The sequence below is a fragment of the Heteronotia binoei genome, chromosome 19, assembly GCF_032191835.1.
Source record: "Heteronotia binoei isolate CCM8104 ecotype False Entrance Well chromosome 19, APGP_CSIRO_Hbin_v1, whole genome shotgun sequence".
NCBI classification, from domain to species: Eukaryota; Metazoa; Chordata; class Lepidosauria; order Squamata; family Gekkonidae; genus Heteronotia; species Heteronotia binoei.
In genome coordinates, this window is record NC_083241.1 from 44,610,624 (window position 1) to 44,633,560 (window position 22,937).

Below are 22,937 nucleotides of genomic sequence, written 5' to 3' on the forward strand. Positions count from 1 at the left end.
GCTGGGGCAGCTTCAGCATTGCCAGACGCTGAGACCCCACCCCCCATACAATGTCTCTGCTGGGGAGGGAGGAAGCGAATTCTCCCACCGTTTCCAGAGAGAGCTGGCTTCGTTATCACACACAAAACATCTTCACATCTTTCCCTTTGTTCCGAACTTGTGTTTAGACACAATATTTATTTCCCTGACTTGAAAAGACCCTGGACGCCTGCCTCCTGCAGCATCCGACCTCCCCTCCCGCGTTGTGGCCCTGCTGCTTGGGCTGAGGAGGGAAAGAAACAATGGCCACGGGAACAGGGCGGTTCTCTTTGTAATGCGAGAGGATCCCGCTGGGGAACTGGTCAGGTGTGTCCTGGAGGGACAAAAGGCTTTCTTTTCCGTTGCCAGTTTTAGATGGGAGGGAGGAGTTGTGCTCCTTGCCGGGGGAGTCTCAGCCCGGCCACCTGTTGTATCTTTAGGTGGCAACTCTAGCGGGGTGCAGTTTGCAGATGGCAGTTTGGGGAGCGGAGGGACGTCAGCAGAGTCCACCCTCTGAATTAGCCATTTTTTCCGGGGGAACTGTCCTCTGTTGCCTGAATATCAGTTGTAATTCCGGGAGATATCCAACCCCTGCCTGGAGGCTGGCAGCCCTAACAGCTGCCCATTCATGGGCATTATCCAGGGTGGCTTTCACATGCTGGAACAGTCTGCCTGAGGCCATTAGGGCAACCTCCACATTTATGTCATTTTGCAAACCCGATGGCTCCTGGGTTTCGGCCACTGTGTGACACAGAGTGCTGGACTGGAGGGGCCACTGGCCTGATCCAACATGGCTTCTCTGATGTTCTTATGTGACACAGAGTGTTGGATTGGATGGGCCATTGGTCTGATCCAACATGGCTTTTCTTGTGTCGTTATTTCTGGGGCAGTGATGCCCTGTATTCTTGGTGCTTGGGGGGCAAGAGTGAGAAGGCTTCTGGAGTTCTGTCCATGCAGGTGGACCTCCTGATGGCACCTGGGTTTTTTGGCCACTTTGTGACACAGTGTTGGACTGGTTGGGCCATTGAGCTGACCCAACATGGCTTCTCTTAAGTTCTTATTTCTGGGGCAGTGATGCTCTGTCTTCTTCGTACTTGGGGAGGGCAAGTGTGGGAGGGCTTCTGGAGTTCTGTCCATGCAGGTGGACCCCCTGATGGCACCTGGGTTTTGGCCACTGTGTGACACAGAGTGTTGGACTGGAGGGGCCATTGGCCTGATCCAACATGGCTTCTCTTGTGTTCCTATATCTGGGGCAGTGATGCTCTGTATTCTTGGTGCTTGGGGGGGCAATAGTGGGAGGGCTTCTGTAGTTCTGGCCCCGCTGGTGGACCTCTTGGTGGCCCCTGGGTTTTGGCCCCTGTGTGACACAGAGTGCTGGACTGGATGGGCCACTGGAGCCTGTGAAAGAGCCATTGGGCCCAAGAGGCAGAGAGTCGAGAGACGATCGCTGAGAGGCCGGCTTTTCTTTTGTTGTTTGGTTGTTCCACAGGCTTATGATCTGACCCTCTTTACCCTCTGACCGAAATAATATTTGCGGGTCACAGATGGTTTCCTGTGACTCAGGAACTTGGCTGTTCATGTCTCTGAGCTGCAGACCTTACATCCTCCTGGTCTTGAGGCAGGGCAGGCAGAAGCGGGGAAATGCTGGACTGTAAAGGAACAAAGGCCTCGAGGAAGAGGACAGATATAGTCCAGGGCACTCCCCCACGGCACAGGGGCTTGTTCAATGCGGATCTCCAGATGACCGAGCTGTTTCCCAGGAGAAAATGGCTGCTTTGGAGGGTGGACTCTAGGACATTCTTTCCCCTGAGGCCCCTCCCCTCCCCTATCAAGCCCCACCCCCTAAGTGGGAATAAAGCCTGGGGATGAGAGGGTGAGTGGGGCACGATGCCTTAGAGCCCACCCTCCAAAGTTTCCATTTTCTCCAGAGGAAGTGATCTGGAGAGGAGCTGTTAATTGAGTGTAGAACTCAATGGGCCACTGGCCTGATCCAACATGGCCTTTCTTATGCTCTTATAGAGGGAACACTCTGTCTGGAGCAGTGATGCTCTGTCTTCTTGGTGCTTAGGGGGCCCACAGTGGGAGGGCTTCTGGAGTTCTGGCCCCCCTGGTGGACCTCCTGATAGCACCTGGGGTTTGGCCCCTGTGTGACACAGAGTGGTCACTGGCCTGATCCAACATGGCTTCTCTTTTGTTCCTATAGTCTGGAGAGGAACCGTTAATTCTGGGGGATCTCCAGGTCCCATCTGGAGGCTGGCCTCCACACCCCGCCACCAGGCTCTCCCAGTTCTTAACTAGGCCATAGATGCTGCTACGGTCAAGTGCTGAGACCCTTTCCCGGGTAACATTCCCCACCCATGCTCGCTTGATCTATTTGAGGGACCTTACACAAAGGGCACAGCAAGACTTCTTGGGGAAGCACCGCTGAGAGCTCTTCCTGTTTTGTTCCGTTTCCTTGCTTAGTCTTGGTCATGCGTGGATGTTTAGTCTTGGTCATGCGCCAACATCAGGGCACATCCTTTTGGTTGCTGCAATTTTCTTATTTCTATCTCTCGCGGTAATGTTTAATGGGAAATCATCTCAGGAGGTTCAGTTCCTGCTCTGGGATGGCTTGCAGGGATGAGAAGGAGGTTCTTAGAATCTGTGCCTCTCAGCCCCTTCTTTTTCTCTTCTCCTGGGGATCAACAGGCCAGACAATTGGGTGTCTCTTTTCAAAACTGACTGTGCTTTTTTTTTTGTTCCCTGAAAATAGCAAAATGCCCCTTCTTGCTTCTCCAAACACATCTTGGTGGTGATGAATTTTGTCAGCCTGCCAATCAATTGAGAAAATCATCAGGAATCTTCATTAGGAGCCTCTGTTTTTGGAGATTGGCTGGAGGCTCAGTGCAGACAGGGGCTTTCCTAGGACTGTGTCCTGATTCCAGCTCTCTGTCTCATTGGTTGTCCTTCTGTGGCCAGCACTGCTGTATCTGAAGCTGTAAGGACTCTTCATGTTGCTTTCCTAGCAGAGCTACTTTGGGGAAGAGCAAAACGGGAAAGCCCCATGGTGCAGAGTGGTAAAGCTGTAGTATTGCAGTCTAAGCTCTGCTTACAATCTGAGTTTGATCCCAGAGGAAGCTGGGTTCAGGTAGCTGGCTCAAGGTTGACTCAGCCGTCCATCCTTCCGAGGTCAGTAAAATGAGTACCCAGCTTGCTGGGGGTAAAGTAGAGATGACTGAGGAAGGCAATGGCAAACCAGCCCGTAAAAAGTCTGCCGTCAAAACGTCATGATGTGACATCACCCCAGAGTCGGAAACGACTGGTGCTTGCACAGGGGACTGCCTTTACCTTTTTAAAGTGGGAAAGAGGACACGGACACGATATTGTTTTGATGCTCCAGAAACATGCATGCACAAGGTGCTCAGTTGGGAAGCAAAAGTGGAATCATAAAGTTGGAAGGGACCTCCAAGCTCGTCTAGTCCAACCCCAAGGACCTCTGTGCCGAAGCAGCCCTGCTTCACATCCCGAACATGATGCCCACTGACTCCTTTCTTGGTGCCCACCAAGTCTTTTAAAAAAGGGGGTGGGGCTCCTGCCCAGCATGGCTTCTGAGTAGCTGCTGGGGGGTCAGGTTGCAGGCGCTCATGGAAATAATGTTCTTTCAGCAGCAGCTCTCTCTCACCCCAGGGTTGATTTTCATTCCTTCTCTCTCCTGGTGTGTTTTTACCCCTCTTTCCCCCTGCAGCTGCTTTGAGATGATCCCCACCACCCAGTGTCAGAATTCCAAAGATGCCCATTGCCTCAAAAAGAAGGGACCCCTGACCTAGCCTATTTCCCCAATGCTTTTTACCAGAGGCTGGTGGTGACGCTTTTGCATGTTGTAGTGATGTAATTCTAAGATACTGAGAGTTGTCTTGGATACCCCATTGTGGCAGACGGATAGCATACGACTTTGAAAATGCTGTTCACTGTGAGCTCTGCCCACGTGTGAATGGGACTCCATGGAGTATGGAAGCCTGTGAAATGGGACGTTGCGGCCGTGTACCTGGTGGTCCCCCTGCACAGAACAGCTTCCATTGAAACTTCGTGGCTTGGAGTTGTGTCGAATGTGGCTTTGCATCACTGTCTGTGGTCTGTTGGATGACTTCTCCTTTTTGCTACTGTCTGTATGAGCAGAGAGTGTTTACTTTGCCTGTTGGCCTCTGTTCAAGCGTCAGGGCTGATGCAAAGAGAACGGTTGGAGAGCAAAAGAGACAGTGCTTTTTAAACCCTTTCCTTGTGTCTGCGCCTACTGGCCTTCCTGGGAACAGAATGCTGCCCTGGGTATGTCATTTCCAGTTTGGTGTAGAGGTGGTGTGCAGACTCTTACCTGGGAGAACCATGTTTGATTCCCCACTCCTCCACTTGCAGCTGCTGGAATGGCCTTGGGCCAGCCAGAGCTCTGTTATCTGGGAGAACCGGGTTTGATTCCCCACTCCCCCACTTGCAGCTGCTGGAATAGCCTTGGGCCAGCCAGAGCTCTCTTATCTGGGAGAAGTGGGTTTGATTCCCCACTCCTCCACTTGCAGCTGCTGGAATGGCCTTGGGTCAGCCAGAGCTCTCTTATCTGGGAGAACCGGGTTTGATTCCCCACTCCTCCACTTGCAGCTGCTGGAATGGCCTTGGGTCAGCCAGAGCTCTCTTATCTGGGAGAACCGGGTTTGATTCCCCACTCCTCCACTTGCAGCTGCTGGAATGGCCTTGGGTCAGCCAGAGCTCTCTTATCTGGGAGAACCGGGTTTGATTCCCCACTCCTCCACTTGCAGCTGCTGGAATGGCCTTGGGTCAGCCAGAGCTCTCTTATCTGGGAGAACCGGGTTTGATTCCCCACTCCTCCACTTGCAGCTGCTGGAATGGCCTTGGGTCAGCCAGAGCTCTCTTATCTGGGAGAACCATGTTTGATTCCCCACTCCTCCACTTGCAGCTGCTGGAATAGCCTTGGGCCAGCCATAGCTCTCACAGAGCTGTCTTTGAAAGGGCAGCTGCTACAAGAGCTCTCTCAGCCCCACTTACCTCACAAGGTGTCTGTTGTGGCAGAAGAAGATAAAGAAGCGTGTAAGCCACTCTGATTCAGAGAGAAGGGTGGGGTATAAATCTATGGTCTTCTTCTTCATCATCCCATAGTGGCTCATTCGACATTTGGGATTCCTTTCTTCACCCGTTGTTTCTCTCTGCAGGGGAGCAAGGGGCATTACCGGTACCATTGGCAGAGCCACAATGTCAAGCACAGCGGCGTGGACGACATGGTGCTCCTTTCCAAGATCTCAGAAGATTCCATTGTGGAGAACCTGAAGAAGAGATACATGGACGACTTCATATTTGTATCCTTTCTGAGTGGTTGTTTTACTAGGGCCATTGGAACTTGGGATCCCGGGTGGGGGTTTTTCTCTCTCACATCATTATGAGTGCTGAGGTCACAGATTGGGTTTCACCCAGTTTGGGGGAGGTGAAGAATGTAACTCTCTGGGGGCAGGACCTCTCTCCTTTGCCCAGGACAGGGGGAAGGCATCCAGGGGGAAATCACTGCTTGAAATGTTCCCCCATTGAATCCCCGCAGTGGGCCCAGGGCGTTGGAATGGGTTCCACTGCCAAAGTTTTCTATTATTCCTCTTGCTTGACTGATTGTAGAAATTAATCCTGCTGTGATGGATTGTGCAGCTTTATGTAGATGTACACTCTAAGACACACCTACACACACACTTTGACTGGCCCCACAAAGAGAGAAAGAGAGAGAGTGCAGTAGAGGATACAGGGACAAACTAGGGTTCAGATTCCCACTTCTGCCATGGGAGCTCGCTGGGCAACCTGGGGCCCATCACAAACTCTCAGACTGGCCTACCTCATGTGGTTGTTGTGGCGGGAGAATGGAGGAGGGGAGAAGGCTGGTCTAAAAGCTGTTTTTTGGGGGCTTGGTATTCTTTGTGTGTGTGTGCGCGCGCACACACAAATGTGTGCCTCTGGAAGTCACATTGACCTCTGCTGACTGACCTGTACTGGGGGCCTGGAGGATATTCAGAGAGGTGGCTGAATAGAGCTTGCCCCTGCCCCTCTGACTGCTGGTATTCCAAGGAGGTCTCCCATGTCGGGGTTGACCCTGCTTAACTTCCGAGATTGGGTTTGCCTGGGCTAAAAGCTGCTTTGAATCCCAGCAGGAAATCAATGCAAATAAAATGCAAATGCACCTCTAGCTGTAACTGCTGCCTGCCAGGGGGGGAAAGTGCACAGATGTGGCTTGGGATGGAGGCAGAGGAAAGACAGGTCCTCTCTAGCTGCAGAACAAAGGCACCTCCTCAACAGCAGTTTTCCTACCTCTCCCTCCCTAAAAATGTGCAAAGCTTGACAGTTGCAGGTTTTCTTCTGTCACAGCTCCGTTCTGGAAAAGCTCCCCCTGTTGACTTTCTGCCTGCCAGGAACAAGATGGCCACAACAACCCTGCTTGTGTTTGGCTCATAAAGGTTAAGTGGGTCATTGGAGTTCTGGTTCTGTCACTCAGCCGGGAAGGGAAGGCCTTTTCTGAACATGGGAGCCTGTCGGAATGCTCTTCTCAGAAGCAGCACCCGCTGCTTTCCTGCTGGAAAGATCCAGAGAAGCGAGACGCAACGGCCTGCTCTTGGCTCCTGGTTTTCATATCCTGCAGCAGTGAAACTGGTCTCGAGCCGCTCAGCCAGGATTAAGTCTTTGGGAAGAGTGGGACATGGAAATTGGACAAGGCTTTCTCCTTCCGCTTCCAGAGGCAGCGTTTTGCATTTCCTTTGGGTGACTCAGGGTAAAGCGATATATAATTCAGGTGGGCAGCCATGTTGCTCTGAAGCAGGGGTGGGATTCTAGCAGGAGCTCCTTTGCATATTAGGCCACACATCCCTGATGTAGCCAATCCTCCAAGAGCTTACAAGCCTCTTTTTTGTAAGCTCTTGGAGGATTGGCTACATTAGGGGTGTGTGGCCTAATATGCAAAGGAGTTCCTGCTAGAATTCCACCCCTGGTCTGAAGCAACAGAACCAAATTTGAGTCCAGTGGCATCATTAAGACCCACAAAGTTTAATTCTGGGTGCATGTGCACACGAAAACTTCTACACAGAATTAAACTTCGTGGGTCTTAAAGGTCCAACCGCACTCTAACTTGGTTACATTATGTGTGTGAATGCATGTGGCCAAATTCTCTGCTGGGTGCTTTTAGAAGGGATCAGTTTGGAGAAGGATGGGGGAGGCATAACCTTCACTTCTTCAGCCACTCCCCCCCCCCGCCCCACCTTTCAAGGGAATGTGCTTTCAACTTGTGTCTCTCCTGTCTTACCAAATTCTTCTCCAGGTGACTTAACAGGGCAGGGGGAGAAAGAAACAACACAAATAATACAAAGAAACAGAATGCAATACAAAATACACAACACAATACAAAAGCAACACAATGATACAAAGAAACACAATATAATACCAAATACACAACACAATACAAAAGCAACACAAATACAAAGCAACACAAATAATGCAAAGCAGTGAAGCAGTAAAGCAATTTAAAACAATCCTATAACAAACACGAATTTGAGCAGACTTCGGAGGATGGTGGAAGACAGGAGGGCCTGGCGTGACTTTGTCCAGGGGGCTGCAAAGAGTCAGACTCGACTGTGCGACTGAACAACAAAATAAAACTAATTGCCTTATAGGGCTGCTCCAGAATTTGGGGAGATGGGGCCTGAGGACGGTAGGAACCTCAGCGGGGAACAAGCCCAGAGAGTCTTCCACCCTCCAAGGCAGCCGTTTTCTCCAGGGGACGACATGATCTCTGTAGTCTGGAGATTACCGTTATTTCTGGGGGATCCCCAGGCTGGCATCATTAGCAGGGAAGGGACGCCAGCGGGGTGCAGTGCCCTAGAGTCCACCCTGCAAAGCAGCCATTTTCTTCTAGGGATCTGATCTCTGCTGCCTGGACTGTAATACTGAAATATGTCCAGGCACCACCTGGAGGTTGGCAATCCCACACTACAAGTAAGCAGTGTTACGTATTACGAAAAACCAACAAGTGAACAACAGCTGCAAGGTCCTTCTCCTCCCAGCCCGCAGCAGTGGGGCAGAGCTGTCCATTGGCAATCTCTGGGCTTTGGCCACCGACCGGTTCAGCTGCCGCCCCCCCCCCTTCCCATTCATGGGGAAACGTTAACAGCGGGGCCCTTCTGGGCAAAGGTTATCGAACCATCCTGTAAAATGCAGGCTGTGTTTACCAAGCAGTTGCTTCCACGGATAGACCATCGAGATGCCTCGGGCGGTGCCTCCCGCAGCCTCCTCTGGAAAGGGTGGCCGGCCCAACACGGAAGTTCTGCTCGCTTGCCCCTTTTCTAAAAACAGAAAGAAAGAAAAACGTTTAACAGGCATGACATCATCCTGTCGTGATTATCCCACAACAATGGCCTCTTGTGTGTACAGCACTGAGTCCTGATTGTGTGTGGGGTGAATACAAAAAGCCGTTGATGCTGGTGTGTCCGTTCACACAGCACCAGGAAGCCAAACATGTTGGAATGTGTTTACAGCCCAGCATTGGCTGTACCATAAAATTCTCCCAATTGCTGCTCGTAAACCAAGCTCAGACCACAGAATGGTGGGTGTAGCTCTTTACCCAGCTTTGGTCAACTAAGCCAAGGTTCGCTCCTCCCAAAACTTCTCCTGCTGTTGGGATTGTAACTGGCCCAACCATTGAATCCTTATCTCTGATCGCAAGAGGAGAATTAGCAGAATTTGAAGTGTTGGTAGTAGGCCAAAGGGAAAAAAAGGGTGGGGGAAGCGCTTGACAGAGCTTCCATGCTGAATCACAGCAGTGGCCCACCTAATCCAGCTTCCATCTAACCCTGTGACCTGCTTCATGCAGTAGTCAACTAGATGGTTTTGGAAGGCCCACAAGTGCAGCGAGGGGCATGCATGGAGTCCAAAGTGTCCTCCTATTGCTGATCTGCACTGGCATTCAGAGTGCTACTGCCTCTGAACATGGAGGGTCCACTGAATCGTTATGATTAACAGTCCCAGTTCATGAGGACTAGTCTAAAACACCTCCAGTTTGCCTCAGAGCCAGTTTGGTGTGGTTAAGTGCATGGACTCTTATCTGGAAGAACTGGGTTTGATTCCCCACTCCTCCACTTGCAGCTGCTGGAATGGCCTTGGGTCAGCCAGAGCTCTCTTATCTGGGAGAACCGGGTTTGATTCCCCACTCCTCCACTTGCACCTGCTGGAATGGCCTTGGGTCAGCCCGAGCTCTCTTATCTGGGAGAACCGGGTTGGATTCCCCACTCCTCCACTTGCACTGCTGGAATGGCCTTGGGTCAGCCAGAGCTCTCTTATCTGGGAGAACCGGGTTGGATTCCCCACTCCTCCACTTGCACCTGCTGGAATGGCCTTGGGTCAGCCAGAGCTCTCTTATCTGGGAGAACCGGGTTTGATTCCCCACTCCTCCACTTGCAGCTGCTGGAATGGCCTTGGGTCAGCCATGGCTCTCTTATCTGGGAGAACCGGGTTGGATTCCCCACTCCTCCACTTGCAGCTGCTGGAATGGCCTTGGGTCAGCCAGAGCTCTCTTATCTGGGAGAACCGGGTTGGATTCCCCACTCCTCCACTTGCAGCTGCTGGAATGGCCTTGCGTCAGCCAGAGCTCTCTTATCTGGGAGAACCAGGTTGGATTCCCCACTCCTCCACTTGCAGCTGCTGGAATGGCCTTGGGTCAGCCAGAGCTCTCTTATCTGGGAGAACCGGGTTTGATTCCCCACTCCTCCACTTGCACCTGCTGGAATGGCCTTGGGTCAGCCATAGCTCTCTTATCTGGGAGAACCGGGTTTGATTCCCCACTCCTCCACTTGCAGCTGCTGGAATGGCCTTGGGTCAGCCATGGCTCTCTTATCTGGGAGAACCGGGTTGGATTCCCCACTCCTCCACTTGCAGCTGCTGGAATGGCCTTGGGTCAGCCATAGCTCTCTTATCTGGGAGAACCGGGTTGGATTCCCCACTCCTCCACTTGCAGCTGCTGGAATGGCCTTGGGTCAGCCAGAGCTCTCTTATCTGGGAGAACCGGGTTGGATTCCCCACTCCTCCACTTGCAGCTGCTGGAATGGCCTTGGGTCAGCCAGAGCTCTCTTATCTGGGAGAACCAGGTTGGATTCCCCACTCCTCCACTTGCAGCTGCTGGAATGGCCTTGGGTCAGCCAGAGCTCTCTTATCTGGGAGAACCGGGTTGGATTCCCCACTCCTCCACTTGCAGCTGCTGGAATGGCCTTGGGTCAGCCATAGCTCTCGTAGTTGTCCTTGAAAGGGCAGCTTCTGGTGCAGCTCTCTCAGTCCCACCCACCTCACAGAGTGTCTGTTGTGGGGGAGGAAGGTAAAGCAGATCGTGAGCCACTCTGAGATTCAGAGTGGAGGGTGGGGTATAAATCCAATTTCTTCTTCTTCTTCTTCTCCCAGGCATTAGGGACAACTGCAGCTTGGTCAAACTGAAGTGTGAGGTGAGGACAGGGAAACAACCCGTGTTGTGCCTTTCATAGAATCTCAGTTTATCATGACCCTTGAATTGAGCCCCTCTCTGATTTTGGGATCAGTTTGTTTTCAGCCATCTTAATCTGCTGCTTTAGGATTTGCCTAATTCCTTTATTTGCTTGGATCTATTTCCTTTGGACTTGGGTTATCTTCTATTGGCAAGTTGTTTTTTTGCGCTGCATAGTTCAGCTGAATTCCTTTGATAATGCTGCCATATTGAAATCTTTGAAGGCAGGCTGCTCTGGCAACTCAAAGAAAGGGTTATGAATATTTTTCTGACTTGTATAAAACAGAAGGGGGAGAGCTGGAGGGCATCGTTGCAGCCTGGGGCGTAATGGACCTTAACAGTTTTGAGCGCAGACCTACATCGGCTCCGTGCTGATCTCGGTGAACCCTTTCAAGCAGATGCCCTACTTTGGAGAGAAAGAAGTTGAAATGTACCAAGGAGCTGTAAGCAGAAATTCTTCTCCATGCTGCCTTTCATTTAGTTTCAGCTTTGTCCGCTGATGTCTTGGTTGGAGATGGACTGCAATACTGCAGCCGTCACATGTAAAGACTTGGCTTGACATTTTCCACGAGCAGAGCCGGCATTCCCTGGAGGGAAGGAGCTGAGGTTCTGTTCCTCTCCAAGTGCACCTTTGCGCGCAAGAAAAGACACAAGGTGGTCAACCGCTGGCGAGGTTGTATGCAGTGTTCATTGAAGCAAACGGGAGATGCCCCCATTAATTTTGGAGGGTGCCAGGGAGTGTTCCAGTAAGGTATACCCAGACAGTATTTAATAGGAGACTGTCCTCTGAGAAATGTCCAGTTTACCTGGAACCAAAAATTAAGTGGCACCCACCCCCCACTCCCAGCCTTAGATTAGAAAATTCTAGAAATTTGTAGTAGGAGACGAGAGGAGCTTTTGCGAGTGACTCCCCTGCCACAAATGTAGCTAGTCTTGAAGAGGAGATCAGGAAGGTATCAGAACTGTGTGTTGCTGAATAGGGACACAGGAGTTTTATCTCACCAGAGATGCTAATTTTCAGCCCCCAAAGCAATTCCCCTCTGGTCTAATCAAGCTGATTACATTTTGCATTGTCCCTTGGCATCCCTTACAACACCTCTCCCACCTGAGAGCTCCACTCCTGTTCTGCCAAGTCTGAAGGGAACTTTGACCCTGAACTTCCTGCCCATCTCTAAGGAGCCGCTGGACTGGAATCTGGCTGATTGAGTGGTTAACGTTCATTTCCCTCCTTTTAGGCTCAATATGAAAATCCACCTCATATCTACGCTCTAGCGGACAACATGTACCGGAATATGATCATTGATCGGGAGAACCAGTGTGTGATAATCAGGTCAGATTCTCTCTTTCTCTCCCTGTAGTGCCTTTACTGCCTGGGCCTGGAGGAAGTTACATGCAGTTCTGCCTCACTGGTATTTCCATTACTCAGGCCCTGACCTTTAAGTGCTTAAACCCCAAAGAAAGACCTGGTTCTTTGTCTAGCAGTCCACCTTTGGCTGGGCTGTATCCCTTCAGATGACAGGTGAGAGCATGAACACACCTGAAACTGCCTTCTACTGAATCAGACTCTTGGTCCATCAAGGTCAGTCTTGTCTACTCGGACTGGCTGCTGCTCTCCAAGGTCTCAGGCAGAGAAAAGGTCTTTCACATCATCTATTGCTTAGTCCTTTAACTGGAGGTGCCGGAGATTGAACCTGGGACCTTCTGCATGCCAAGCAGATGCTCTGCCACTGAGCCACAGCCCCTCTGTGCTCCCCCATACAAAGAATTCTCCACTGAGCTGGATAAACTGCCTTCTCTTTTCTTCCTTCTAAATGAAGTTCAGTGTAACCTGATGCACACTGGAGCAAAAAATATCCTTTAAATCTTTGTTGATGGGAGTTGTAGCAGAAGGGGCTGGTAAAAATGCAGCAGTGGTGAAAAAGGCAAACTCCACGCTAGGAATTATTAGGGAAGGGATTGCAAAGAAAACAGCCGATATTGTCGTTCCCCTTGTTCAAAGCTATGGTGTCGCCTCCGTTGGAACACTGTGTGTGGTTTTGGTCACTGTGTCTCAAGGAGATTGCAGAGCTGGGAAAAGTACAGAGGAGGGCGACTAAGATGATTGAGGGGTTGGAGAATCTTTCCTAAATGAGGAAAGGCTGAAGAGTCTGGGATTTGCCAGCTTTAGAAGATGAAGGGCGGCAGGGTTTTTTTGTAGCAGGAACTCCTTTGCCTATCAGGCCACACACCCCTGATGTAACCAATCCTCCAAGAGCTTACAAGACTCTTCTTACAGAGTCTACTGTAAGCTCCAGGAGGATCGGCTACATCAGATGGGTGTGGCCTGATATGCAAAGGAGTTCCTGCTACAAAAAAAAGCCCTGGATCTGTGCACAACAGAACAGTTGCTACAGAAAGTGCAAGAGGGTTTGGCAGAACTTCTCTCCTAAGAGACACATGCGCGTGTGTGTTTTTTCAAACTATCTTTTGCAAACAAGTGATGTGAGATTCTTTGCCAGAGATCAGCTGGATTTTTGAGAGCTGCCAGCCAAGTCCTGTCGCCCTTCTCTCTTGATCCATCGGTGCAGCCTCTTCTTTGACCTTCCCCGGATGAATCTTTTTGCCTGATCTCTCTTGGTGGTGGCTGGCCAGGGTGAGAAAAGGCAGCCTCTGGGGCTCCCCCCCCCCCCCCAAACCCTGCCCTCTCATTCTTGCTCTGCATTTCCCGAGTGTCGTCAGCCTGGCTTGTTTTCTTCCCAACGGATCATCATTGTGGCTTTTTGCCTTCTATTTCTGGTTTCTGAAGCTTAAAAATAAACACACGCTGCAGCGTTTACAGGAATCCTGCCTGCCTGTGGCCGCGGACCGAGCAAAGAAATAGTGACGACGTTAGAAATTTGGCTCTTTGTTAATGTTGTGTGCTCTGTGTGTGTTGCTGCCCAGAAAATTCCTCTTTGCTGTAGCTTTGTGGTGAATGCACTCACTCCGGATGAGCTTTGTTTGCACCCACATCTGTAGGATAACTTTTGTTGGAAGTCACAATGTCCCTCAGGGACCGATGGTATAAAAATGGCCCCTCCAGAGAGGGTTCGTTTGGGAGCATCCGGCCACCCAAGGGCTCGCCCCTCTTCCAATGGGGGGGGGGGAGGAAGAGGTTTTTAAGAGGGGATCGCTTCTGCTCCGAGGAAGCAGCAAGAGAGGCTGAGGGAGTTGCTGTCACCAGCGTGTCACTTGCGAATGTGCAAGCACAACAGAGTGAGCACAAAATGGACCTCTGAAACAGGAAGCACGGCCACTGATCCTGTTTCTAAAGAGCTACAGCTCACGGGTCCCCTGTGCCTCCTCTGACTGGCCTCAACTGAACCCTAGTTTTTTTCCTGTGACTTTCTGCATCTGTCTATATCAGTATGTGCTCAAACTGGCCATCCCTTTCCCCTGACTTTGGTGAAGTTTGCAGTCCAGTAGCTGCTCTAAGTGCCAGGCTGCTGAAGCCATTGCGATAATCTTTCTTTCTTTCTTTCTTTCTTTCTTTCTTTCTTTCTTTCTTTCTTTCTTTCTTTCTTTCTTTCTTTCTTTCTTTCTTTCTTTCTTTCTCTCTCTCTCTCTTTCTTTCTCTCTCTCTTTCTTTCTCTCTCTTTCTCTTTCTTTCTTTCTCTCTTTCTTTCTCTCTCTTTCTCTTTCTTTCTTTCTTTCTCTCTTTCTTTCTTTCTCTCTTTCTTTCTTTCTCTCTTCCTTCCTTCCTTCCTTCCTTCCTTCCTTCCTTCCTTCCTTCCTTCCTTCCCTTTATATCCCACCCTCCAGTTTGGTGTAGTGGTTAAGTGCGCAGACTCTTATCTGGGAGAATCCCACTCTTAACTGGGAGAACCCCACTCCTCCACTCACAGCTGCTGGAATGGCCTTGGGTCAGCCATTGCTCTTGTAGGAGTTGTCCTTGAAAGGGCAGCTTCTGGAAGAGCTCTCTCAGCCGCGCCTACCTCACAGGGTGTTTGTTGCGGAGAGGAAGGTAAAGGAGATGGTGAGCCGTGAGATTCGGAGTGGCAGGCAGAATATAAAACCAATGTCGTCATCATCTTCTCCTTCTTCTCCATTATGGGGTCAGGGTGGTTAACAACCTGTAAAAACAACAAAATGTAAAGCATTGGAAAGGAAAGGTCCCCTGTGTAAACACCAGTCATTTCTGACTCTCGGGTGATGTTGCTTTCACAATGTTTTCACGACAGACTTTTTTATGGGTGGTTTGCCATTGCCTTCTTCAGTCATCTACACTTTCCCCTCAGCAAGCTGGGGACTCATTTGACTGACCTCGGAAGGATGGGAGGCTGAATCTACCTCGAGCTGGCTACCTGAAAACCCAGCTTCCGTCGGGGATCGAACTCAGGTCATGAGCAGAACTTAGGACTGCAGTACTGCAGCTTTAACATTCTGCGCCACGGGGCTCTCTGTAAAGCATTAAAACAGTAATATACAATAAAATTACAGATCTTAACAAATCTTTGGTGGTTGTGGCACTCGTAATGCTGGTATAGTGGTGTTGGCTGATATTGTCCGTCCTTTGGCTTAGCAGAATCAAAACCTCCCAGCTGCAGAAGCCTTTCTCTGTGAGCAGATCTGACCTGCAATACGGCACTTTGGTTTAAGGGGGTGCGTGTGTGTAGTTCAGTGGCAGAGCATCTGACTAGGATACAGGTCCCAGGTTCAAATCCCAGCGTACCAAGTTGACGGGATCAGGTATGCCTTAGAGGTGCTGGAGAGCAGCTGCCAGTCTGAGTTGTCAATACTGACCTTGATGAACCAGGCTCAGAATGAAGAAGCGGCCTTACATGTTTTAAGGCAAACTTTTGGAAAGCTTGCAGGCAAATAAAGCATGCATTAAAAAGTTTAAATTAATATAAAGGAAATTCTGATATTCTGTTACTGCAAGTGCAGTAACAGCTTTAGGTGACCTATAAACTTATGCTAGTTTGCTGTTCACCTATGTAGAGGCATCTGCCCATATATATGAGGCGTTAACTTCCATTTTAATGTATCTGAGGAAGCGTGCGTGCACACGAAAGCTCACACCTGGAATAAAGGTTTGTTGGTCTCAGAGATGCCCCTGGACTCTTTAACTTTGTTCTGCTGCTTCAGACCAACATAACTGCCTGCCTGGGTCTAGCTATGGGGGCTTTGCTTTCTAAACCACAAGGAAGATGTGGAGAAGGGTGCGTGATCAACCTAGTTTCAGTATTAAATCAGCTGGCAGCCATTCCCTTGGAGGTAGGCATTGGGCGCGCAGGGAACTTGTCTCCTTCTCCCATTCGCCCTTCTGAGATGAGAGTCCCCCCGCACAACTCACGGCTGCTTCCTCCGGTGGGGCTGGCAAGGGGAGTCCTGTAGATGCCTCATCCCTGTGTTTCGGTTGTGTAGCAACGAGACTTGACAGATTGAGCCTCGGCTGCTGCCAGAAGGTTACTTGTGTGGGCATCAAATGCTCTCTTGACTTCTCACTTAATTTTAATCATCCTAATGCAGAACGGGTTTTGTGATTTATTGTCTGGCTTTCGTTGCTGCCACCGGTTGGGCTGCTGAGTCGACGGGATTTGCCAAACGCTGACTCAGTTGCTCAGGCTTAACTGTTTGAGGACCGGATGGCCCTGTCTTGTTTCTTCCTCATCACTGTGTCTCTGGGGTTGGTTGCTGTGTGTTGGCATCCGTGCCATGCTTGGCGAGACCTTTCCAGACCGCGTTTGGAGACAGATGTGGCTGAAGAAGGCAGATGTGTTTTATCTTCTTCTTCTGTCAGAGGGCGATTGTGGGCAGTTTTTACCCAAAGCTGTGCAGCTCTGCAACTGGAATTATGACACAAAGCTCCATTTCCTAATAGTTGTCCTGATTGCTTCAGCTTTCGGAAGTCAGGTTTAAAATCCTGGAATTTCTTCTCATGCGTGTGAGTTGATTTTGTGTATACCCATACCAGCCATGTGATGCCACCCCTCTCATTCAAAACTCCACCTTCTCTGAGGAGCCCTTGACACAAACCTTCTCTCCTCTGCTGGAAATAAGCCTAAATGTGTGCAATTGGGATGAACACACCTCCTCCCCCTGGCTTGCCCCTTCCCTTTCTCCCTCCCCTTCCTGGTGCCATATTTTAGATTGTAAGTTCCTTGAGGCAGGGATCAGCATTCTGCCCTGCGCTTGGATGGCACGGCAGCATGTAAATGATGCTGAATGCCTTTTTCAATAAATGTGCGTATGGCTTATTTTAGTGATCCTCACAACAGCCCTGCAAGGGAGGCCTCATATTGCAGATAGGAAGCAAAGAGAACCCGTGACTGAGCTGCAGAAGGGGTGACATATGGAAATCTAGCTCTTGGTGATTGTGCTGCTTGGGGTCTTTCCAGGTGGGCGGTTCTGACAGTCAAGAATGCAGGAGGAAACTTTGGAACGGCACAGTCTATGGGAGAGTTGGAGTGGGCAGCTCCAGGTTGGAAAATACGTGGAGTTTTGGGGGGTGGAGACTGGTGAGGATGAAGTTTGGGGAGGGGAGGGACTTCAGGGACGCTTTCCAGGTGGGCATCAATGAGACGGGATGCCACGGAGCCCACCCTCTGAATTAGCCGTTTTCTCCATGTGAACTGATCTCTGTTGCCTGGAGATCGGTTGCAATATCAGGAGAGGAGCTGTAATCTAAGAAGGCTGGCAAACCTACAAAGTAACAGAGATAGCATTCTGGCTAGAATTCTGGCTAGAGCCAGTTTGGTGTAGTGGTTAAGTGTGCAGACTCTTATCTGGGAGAACCAGGTTTGATTCCCCACTCCTCCACTTGCAGCTGCTGGAGTGGCCTTGGGTCAGCCATAGCTCTCTTATCTGGGAGAACCGGGTTTGATTCCCCACTCCTCCACTTGCAGCTGCTGGAATGGCCTTGGGTTAGCCATAGCTCTCATAGGAGTTGTCCTTGAAAGGGCAGCTTCTGGGAGAGCTCTCTTAGCCCCACCCACCTCACAGGGCGTCTGTTGTGGGGGAAGAAGATAGAGGAGATTGTAAGCTGCTCTGAGTCTCTGATTCAGAGAGAAGGGCGGGGTGTAAATCTGCAGTTCTTCTTCTTCTTTCCATATACCTCTCTGGGAACTGAGAACCACTTGGGGAAATTGTGCCAAGCTCCTAGGTGCAAGTAGGCCTTGGAGAATAATAGTAGAGTGAGCATGGTGTAGTGGTGAAGACGGAGTGTTGGACTGGGAGAACTGGGTTCGGATCCCCACTCTGCCATGGCAGTTTATGGGGTGACCTTGGTCTCGTCACGCATTCTCAGCCTAATTGACATCACAGGGTTGTTGTGAATTTAAAATAGAGAATGATGTCAGCCACTTTGGGTGTCGATAAATTTAAAATTGCTTTAAGGGTTTGACTTGCGGGACAGGCTGTGTGATTGATGTGAGTAAATGGAAGGGTTTTTAAAGCTGCCAGGTGTGGTTGAAGAGATCTTAAAACACTTTGGGTTTGGTTCAGCCTTACACTTGGAGCAGAGGATTTTGTAAAGATAGAGGAGAGCCATGTTAGGAAACTGTCCTGATAATTAGAATCTGTTTGGATGTGGCTGAAGTGGGCGTTGTGATTGGGAAGGGCCTGGGGAAATGTTAGCCTTCTGACCGGCGAGCCACTTCCTGCGTGGGTAGCAGGACAGATGTCCTATAGATTGAAGACTCGCACAGCTTTATTCTGGCATCTGCCTTAGTGGACGATACCAGCATTTCCCAACCTGTGGGTCTGGACCCAGAAGTGGGCCATGAAGCCTTTTCTGGAAGGGGGTCGCAGCAGACCAGCCTCCCCCCGCAGTGGCTGCCCCGCTCTTACTGTTGCTCACTTTTGTATTTTGGAAACCGAGAGATGATCCTGGAAAGTGGTATCTTCCATCATGTCATACATTTGTTGGTATTTTTTCTTCATCACATATACATATGATTCAAGTAAAATGTGTCCTGGTGGTGACTAGAGAGAGGCCATGACAACACACATTAAATAATGCACTTTCACTCCACTCTCAGTGCACTTTGCAACTGGATTGTTCTGGGTGAACTGGTAAAGTCCAGTTGGAAAGTGTATTGAAAGTGCATTATTTAGTGTGTGTGATTGCAGCCAGAGTTTGTTAGAATCTTGGAGAGGTGGTGTTGGTTAGAAGAGTCATGGAGAGGGAGTGGTTAGTCAAAGGCTGGAATCTAGCCCTCCATATGCAAAAGCCAGAATCCCCCTTGTGTGAAGTTCACTGTGGGAGCAACTGCACCATTTGTGTGATGTTGGTTGGTTCCTCAGAGCCACCTGGCTGGCCACTGCAGAGAACGGAGTGATGAAATTGATGGGTGCCAAGGTCACAGTTTGCCTAGGATGCCAAAAACCAGGCCCTGTAAGCTCTTGGAGGAGTGGCTACATCTGGGGTGTGTGGCCTAATATGCAAAAGAGTCCCTGCTACATAAAAAAGCGCTGCCAAAAACCCTTGGGCCAGCCTTGGATGGGTCACTGTACTGAGTAAATTTGGACGGGTGGGCCACCATACCGAAAAAGGCTGGAAACCACTGGACTACAGCATCCTTCTATAGATGCATGTTCATGGAAGTTTAGGCTTCAATGAAATGCTATTAATCCAAAATTTGTTCTTGCTGGAGTGGACGTACACCGCTATTCTTCCAGAGTTGTCATCCTATATATAATTTTTATTTTATTTTATTTATCGATACCCTGCCTTCCTTGCCAGTGGGGACTCAAAGCGGTTTACATCCTCCCCCTCTCCTCCATTTTCTCCTCCCAACAACAACGCTGTGAGGTAGGTCAGGCTGAGAGTGCGTGATTGGCCCAAGGTCACCCACTGAGCTTCCGTGGGGATTCGAACCCAGGCCTCCCGGACATTCTAAGCACTGCCTTGCTCACTCTGCTATCATTTTTCTTTAGATCCTGATAAATATTTTAAAAGAAATGCTTTCTGTTTTGGCCCTCAAACAAGCTTTCTTCTTGAAACTTGGTGGCCGTTGAGCTTTGCAAATATCCCTTCCCTCTCCCACCTCCAGCAGCCTCCACCTGCCTCCCTTTTTGTTTAGAAAGCTCAATACACAATGCTGGTATTTATCTCTCTCTATATGGGAACATTTATTATGTTTAAAAATAGAACTTGCCGAAATGGAAACATGTAGCATTCGCTCGCTCTTTCTTCCAGTGGCATTAAGACGTTATGCTTCTTCTGAATTTCTAGTCGATGGCTTCTTAGGGGAGATCCCTTCCTGAGGAGAGACAAAACCAGGAGACAGAAAGGGCAATTTGCTTCTTACTTATGGGAAAAGCAAGAGACAACAGAGAGACAGGCAGCAAACCACTTTACAAGAAGGCTTTTGCTGGGATGGTCCACATTACCCAGAGAGGGGAAGACAGGGCCCTTCAAGGAGAGTCCCCAGGAGAAGCCAAGCTGGTTGAAATCCCTGGAGGAGGATATGGGACAACAGGATTGGGGGTAGAGCCTGGGGAAGGAGAGAGCTCAGCAGTGATGCAATGCCCGAGAGTCCGCCCTCCAAAGCAGACTCCAGGGAACCTCAATTTCTCCAGGGGAATTGATTTATGTCCTCTGGGGGGATCACTTGTAATTCTGGGAGATGTCCAGGCCCCATCTGGAGGCTGGCAACCTTGCAAGTCAGCATGGACAGTCCTCAGATCCAGTTCTGGTCCTAAAGATTGTCATGTCTGACCCTTGCTGTTTGGTTTGAGCAAGTCATCTGGATCCTGGTCGATAAACTGGGATTAAAACTCAGACTGCAGATCTCAAGGAAGGCAGAGTGGTTTTTGTAAGAGATGCACAGTAAAAAAACCAAAAAACTTTGCTTTGCTTCCAGGGGAAATCTGAAGTTCTCCAGAAAGATAAAAGGGAGAAATATATGAAAACTTTCCTAGTTACTCCTCTGGCACTCCACAGCAGCAAACCATTGTGACTCAGCTTGCCAGCCTCCAGGTGGTGGCTGGAGATCCCCCAGCAAGCATTACAGCTGCTCTCCAGACAATGGAAATTGGTTCCCCTGGAGAAAACGGCAGCTTGGGAGGGTGGGCTCTCTGCATGACATCCCTGTGGCGCTTCCTTCCCTCCCCTGTTGTTCCCAGGTTCCACCCTCAAATTTTCAGGAATGTCCTCACTCAGAGTTGGCAATCTTCATTGAAACTCAACAGGGAGGCGGATCCTTCACTAAGGAGCTTTGTAGCAAAACAACTTCCCAGTACAGTGAAATTGATTGATTGGATCAGCTTTGGGTCCTTGGAACATCTTCAAGTGTATCTGTTTTTATTTCCTAGCGGGGAAAGTGGTGCTGGGAAGACGGTGGCTGCCAAGTACATTATGAGTTACATCTCCAAAATATCAGGAGGAGGCCCCAAAGTGCAGGTGAGTGGAGGCTAGGAAGTGGGTGGCCTGGGAGGAGGATATGGGACAACAGTTACCATCTGCACACCAAATGCCAAGCTTTGTGGCTGTTTGTCCTGCTGGCTATTTCTGACCGATGCTCCCTTTTGTGTCACTGGTTCAGATGCTTAGAGGATAACTGGAACCTGAAGTGGGGTGAAGAGCCCGGTTAATTTGGGGCACCATCACTTCCTTCTTCATCTAATGGGATAAAGATCACCTTCCTCATCTTGGGTGTGCAGAGACCGGAAGTTCCTTCTACTAGGCAACTGCTTTTAGCTACCCCTTTGCTCCCTATAATTTATTTGGTTTACGGAACTCATGTCAATTATACCCTTTGTGCCTGTGCCGTGGTCAACGGTGATAGCAGTCTACTGGCTTTTGTCTGCATCGGTAGCCAGAGGAGGAAAAAACTGGAAATGTGTGTCCTTTTAAAATTTCTGGAATAGCTTTACTTGTGCCTTAAAAAACCCACAACCGCTTAAGTTATTTTGAGCAAATCCAACCACCCGTTTCTTCAAAAGCCACGCCCACAAAGAAATAAGTAGCTAAACTGAGATGGGTTTCCATGATTGCTGCAGAAGTGTGTGTGCAAGTGCGTGCAAGTGATTCCTCCTCCAGTTTCTATAAGAGACCTATTTAACCATTCTATTGAGACTGGCTGCAGCTCTCCAGGTTCTCAGGCTGAGGTCTTTCTCCTGATTACCACCAGGTCCTTTCAACTGGAGATGCCGGGGATTGAACCTGGGACCTTCTGCATGCCAAGCAGAGGCTCTTCCACTGAGCCATGGTCCCTCCCCTATAATACATGAACACACAAAGCTGTCTTATACTGAATCAGACTCCCTTTGGTCCACCAAGGTCAGTATTGTCTACTCAGACTGGCAGCTGCTCTCCAGGGTCTCAGGCTGAAGTCTTTCCCATCATCTCCTGCCTGGTCCTCTTCAACTGGAGATGCTGTGGATTGAACCTGGGACCTTCTGAGTGCCAAGCAGAGGCTCTTCCACTGAGCATAACCTCTCCCCTTCCCAGATATGTTCTTTGAGCCACTGGTTCCTTTTTAAGATTGGCAACCTTGCCAGAACAAATGAAAAGTGGACCCATTTATCCATGAGCCTTTGGTGAATCGGCTTCTTACAGAAAGGCTCCCTACATGGGCATTTACTGTGTCCCAGTTACAGCCACCAGAGACAGGGCCTTCTCAGTGATGGTCCTCACCAATGGAATTCTGCCTCTGCTTCATGTCACGTGGCTTAGGCACTCAGTGAAAATGTGTGTGTGTCCCCAGTTTTACTGTCTGTTTTGACTATTTCCGCTGCTGCAAAACTAAGTTTGCAGTAATTTTGCCTACTGATTTTTTTGACTGTCTGTGTTCGGGGTGTTTTTATTAATATTTTGTAAGCTGCCTACAGGACTCAGTTATCAGGCAGCACGAGCATCTTTCAAGTTTATCTTTGGTTAACTTTTTTCCCAGCACGTCAAGGACATCATTCTGCAGTCCAACCCACTTTTGGAGGCTTTCGGGAACGCCAAGACGGTGCGGAACAACAACTCCAGCCGATTTGTAAGTCCTCCTTTTTCAGCAGCCGGCATCCCCATCTCTAAGGTTTGAAGAGGGACAGAATAAGAGGCTTCCTCCTCCTCTGGGCTGAACAGGCAGACTTTGGTGGGCTGCTGGAAATCTTGAATTTCAGGATAGCAGCAACAACATATTGAGTCTGGGAGGGCGAGTGTGGAGGACAATTGTGGGGATGCTGCAGAAGAACTTCCGGTGTTCTAGTAAAAGGCTGAGGAACATACAAGGGACTGACCCATTGTTCTACAAGAGCCAGTTTGGTGTTGTGGTTAAGAGGGGTGGAATCTAATCTGGAGATCTGGGTTTGATTCCCTTCTCCTTCTCCACCTGAATCCTGCTGGGTGACCTTGGGCCAGTCACCATTCTCTCAGAGCTCTCTCAGCCCCACCTGCCTCCCAGGGTGCCTGTTAAGGAGAGAGGAAAGGAAG

At 49.8% G+C, this 22,937-nt stretch overlaps 1 protein-coding gene across 1 annotated transcript in view; it reads left to right on the forward strand.

Moving 5' to 3' along the window:
* Nucleotides 1-22,937, forward strand: part of MYO1E (myosin IE) — a 97,678-nt gene that overhangs the window by 37,253 nt on the left and 37,488 nt on the right. Inside the window, exons 2-6 of the mRNA XM_060259911.1 lie at nt 5,214-5,357; nt 10,903-10,992; nt 11,785-11,879; nt 20,828-20,915; nt 22,408-22,497. Of these exons, the coding sequence (XP_060115894.1) occupies nt 5,214-5,357; nt 10,903-10,992; nt 11,785-11,879; nt 20,828-20,915; nt 22,408-22,497 (507 nt within the window). The remainder of the gene's footprint in view (nt 1-5,213; nt 5,358-10,902; nt 10,993-11,784; nt 11,880-20,827; nt 20,916-22,407; nt 22,498-22,937) is intronic.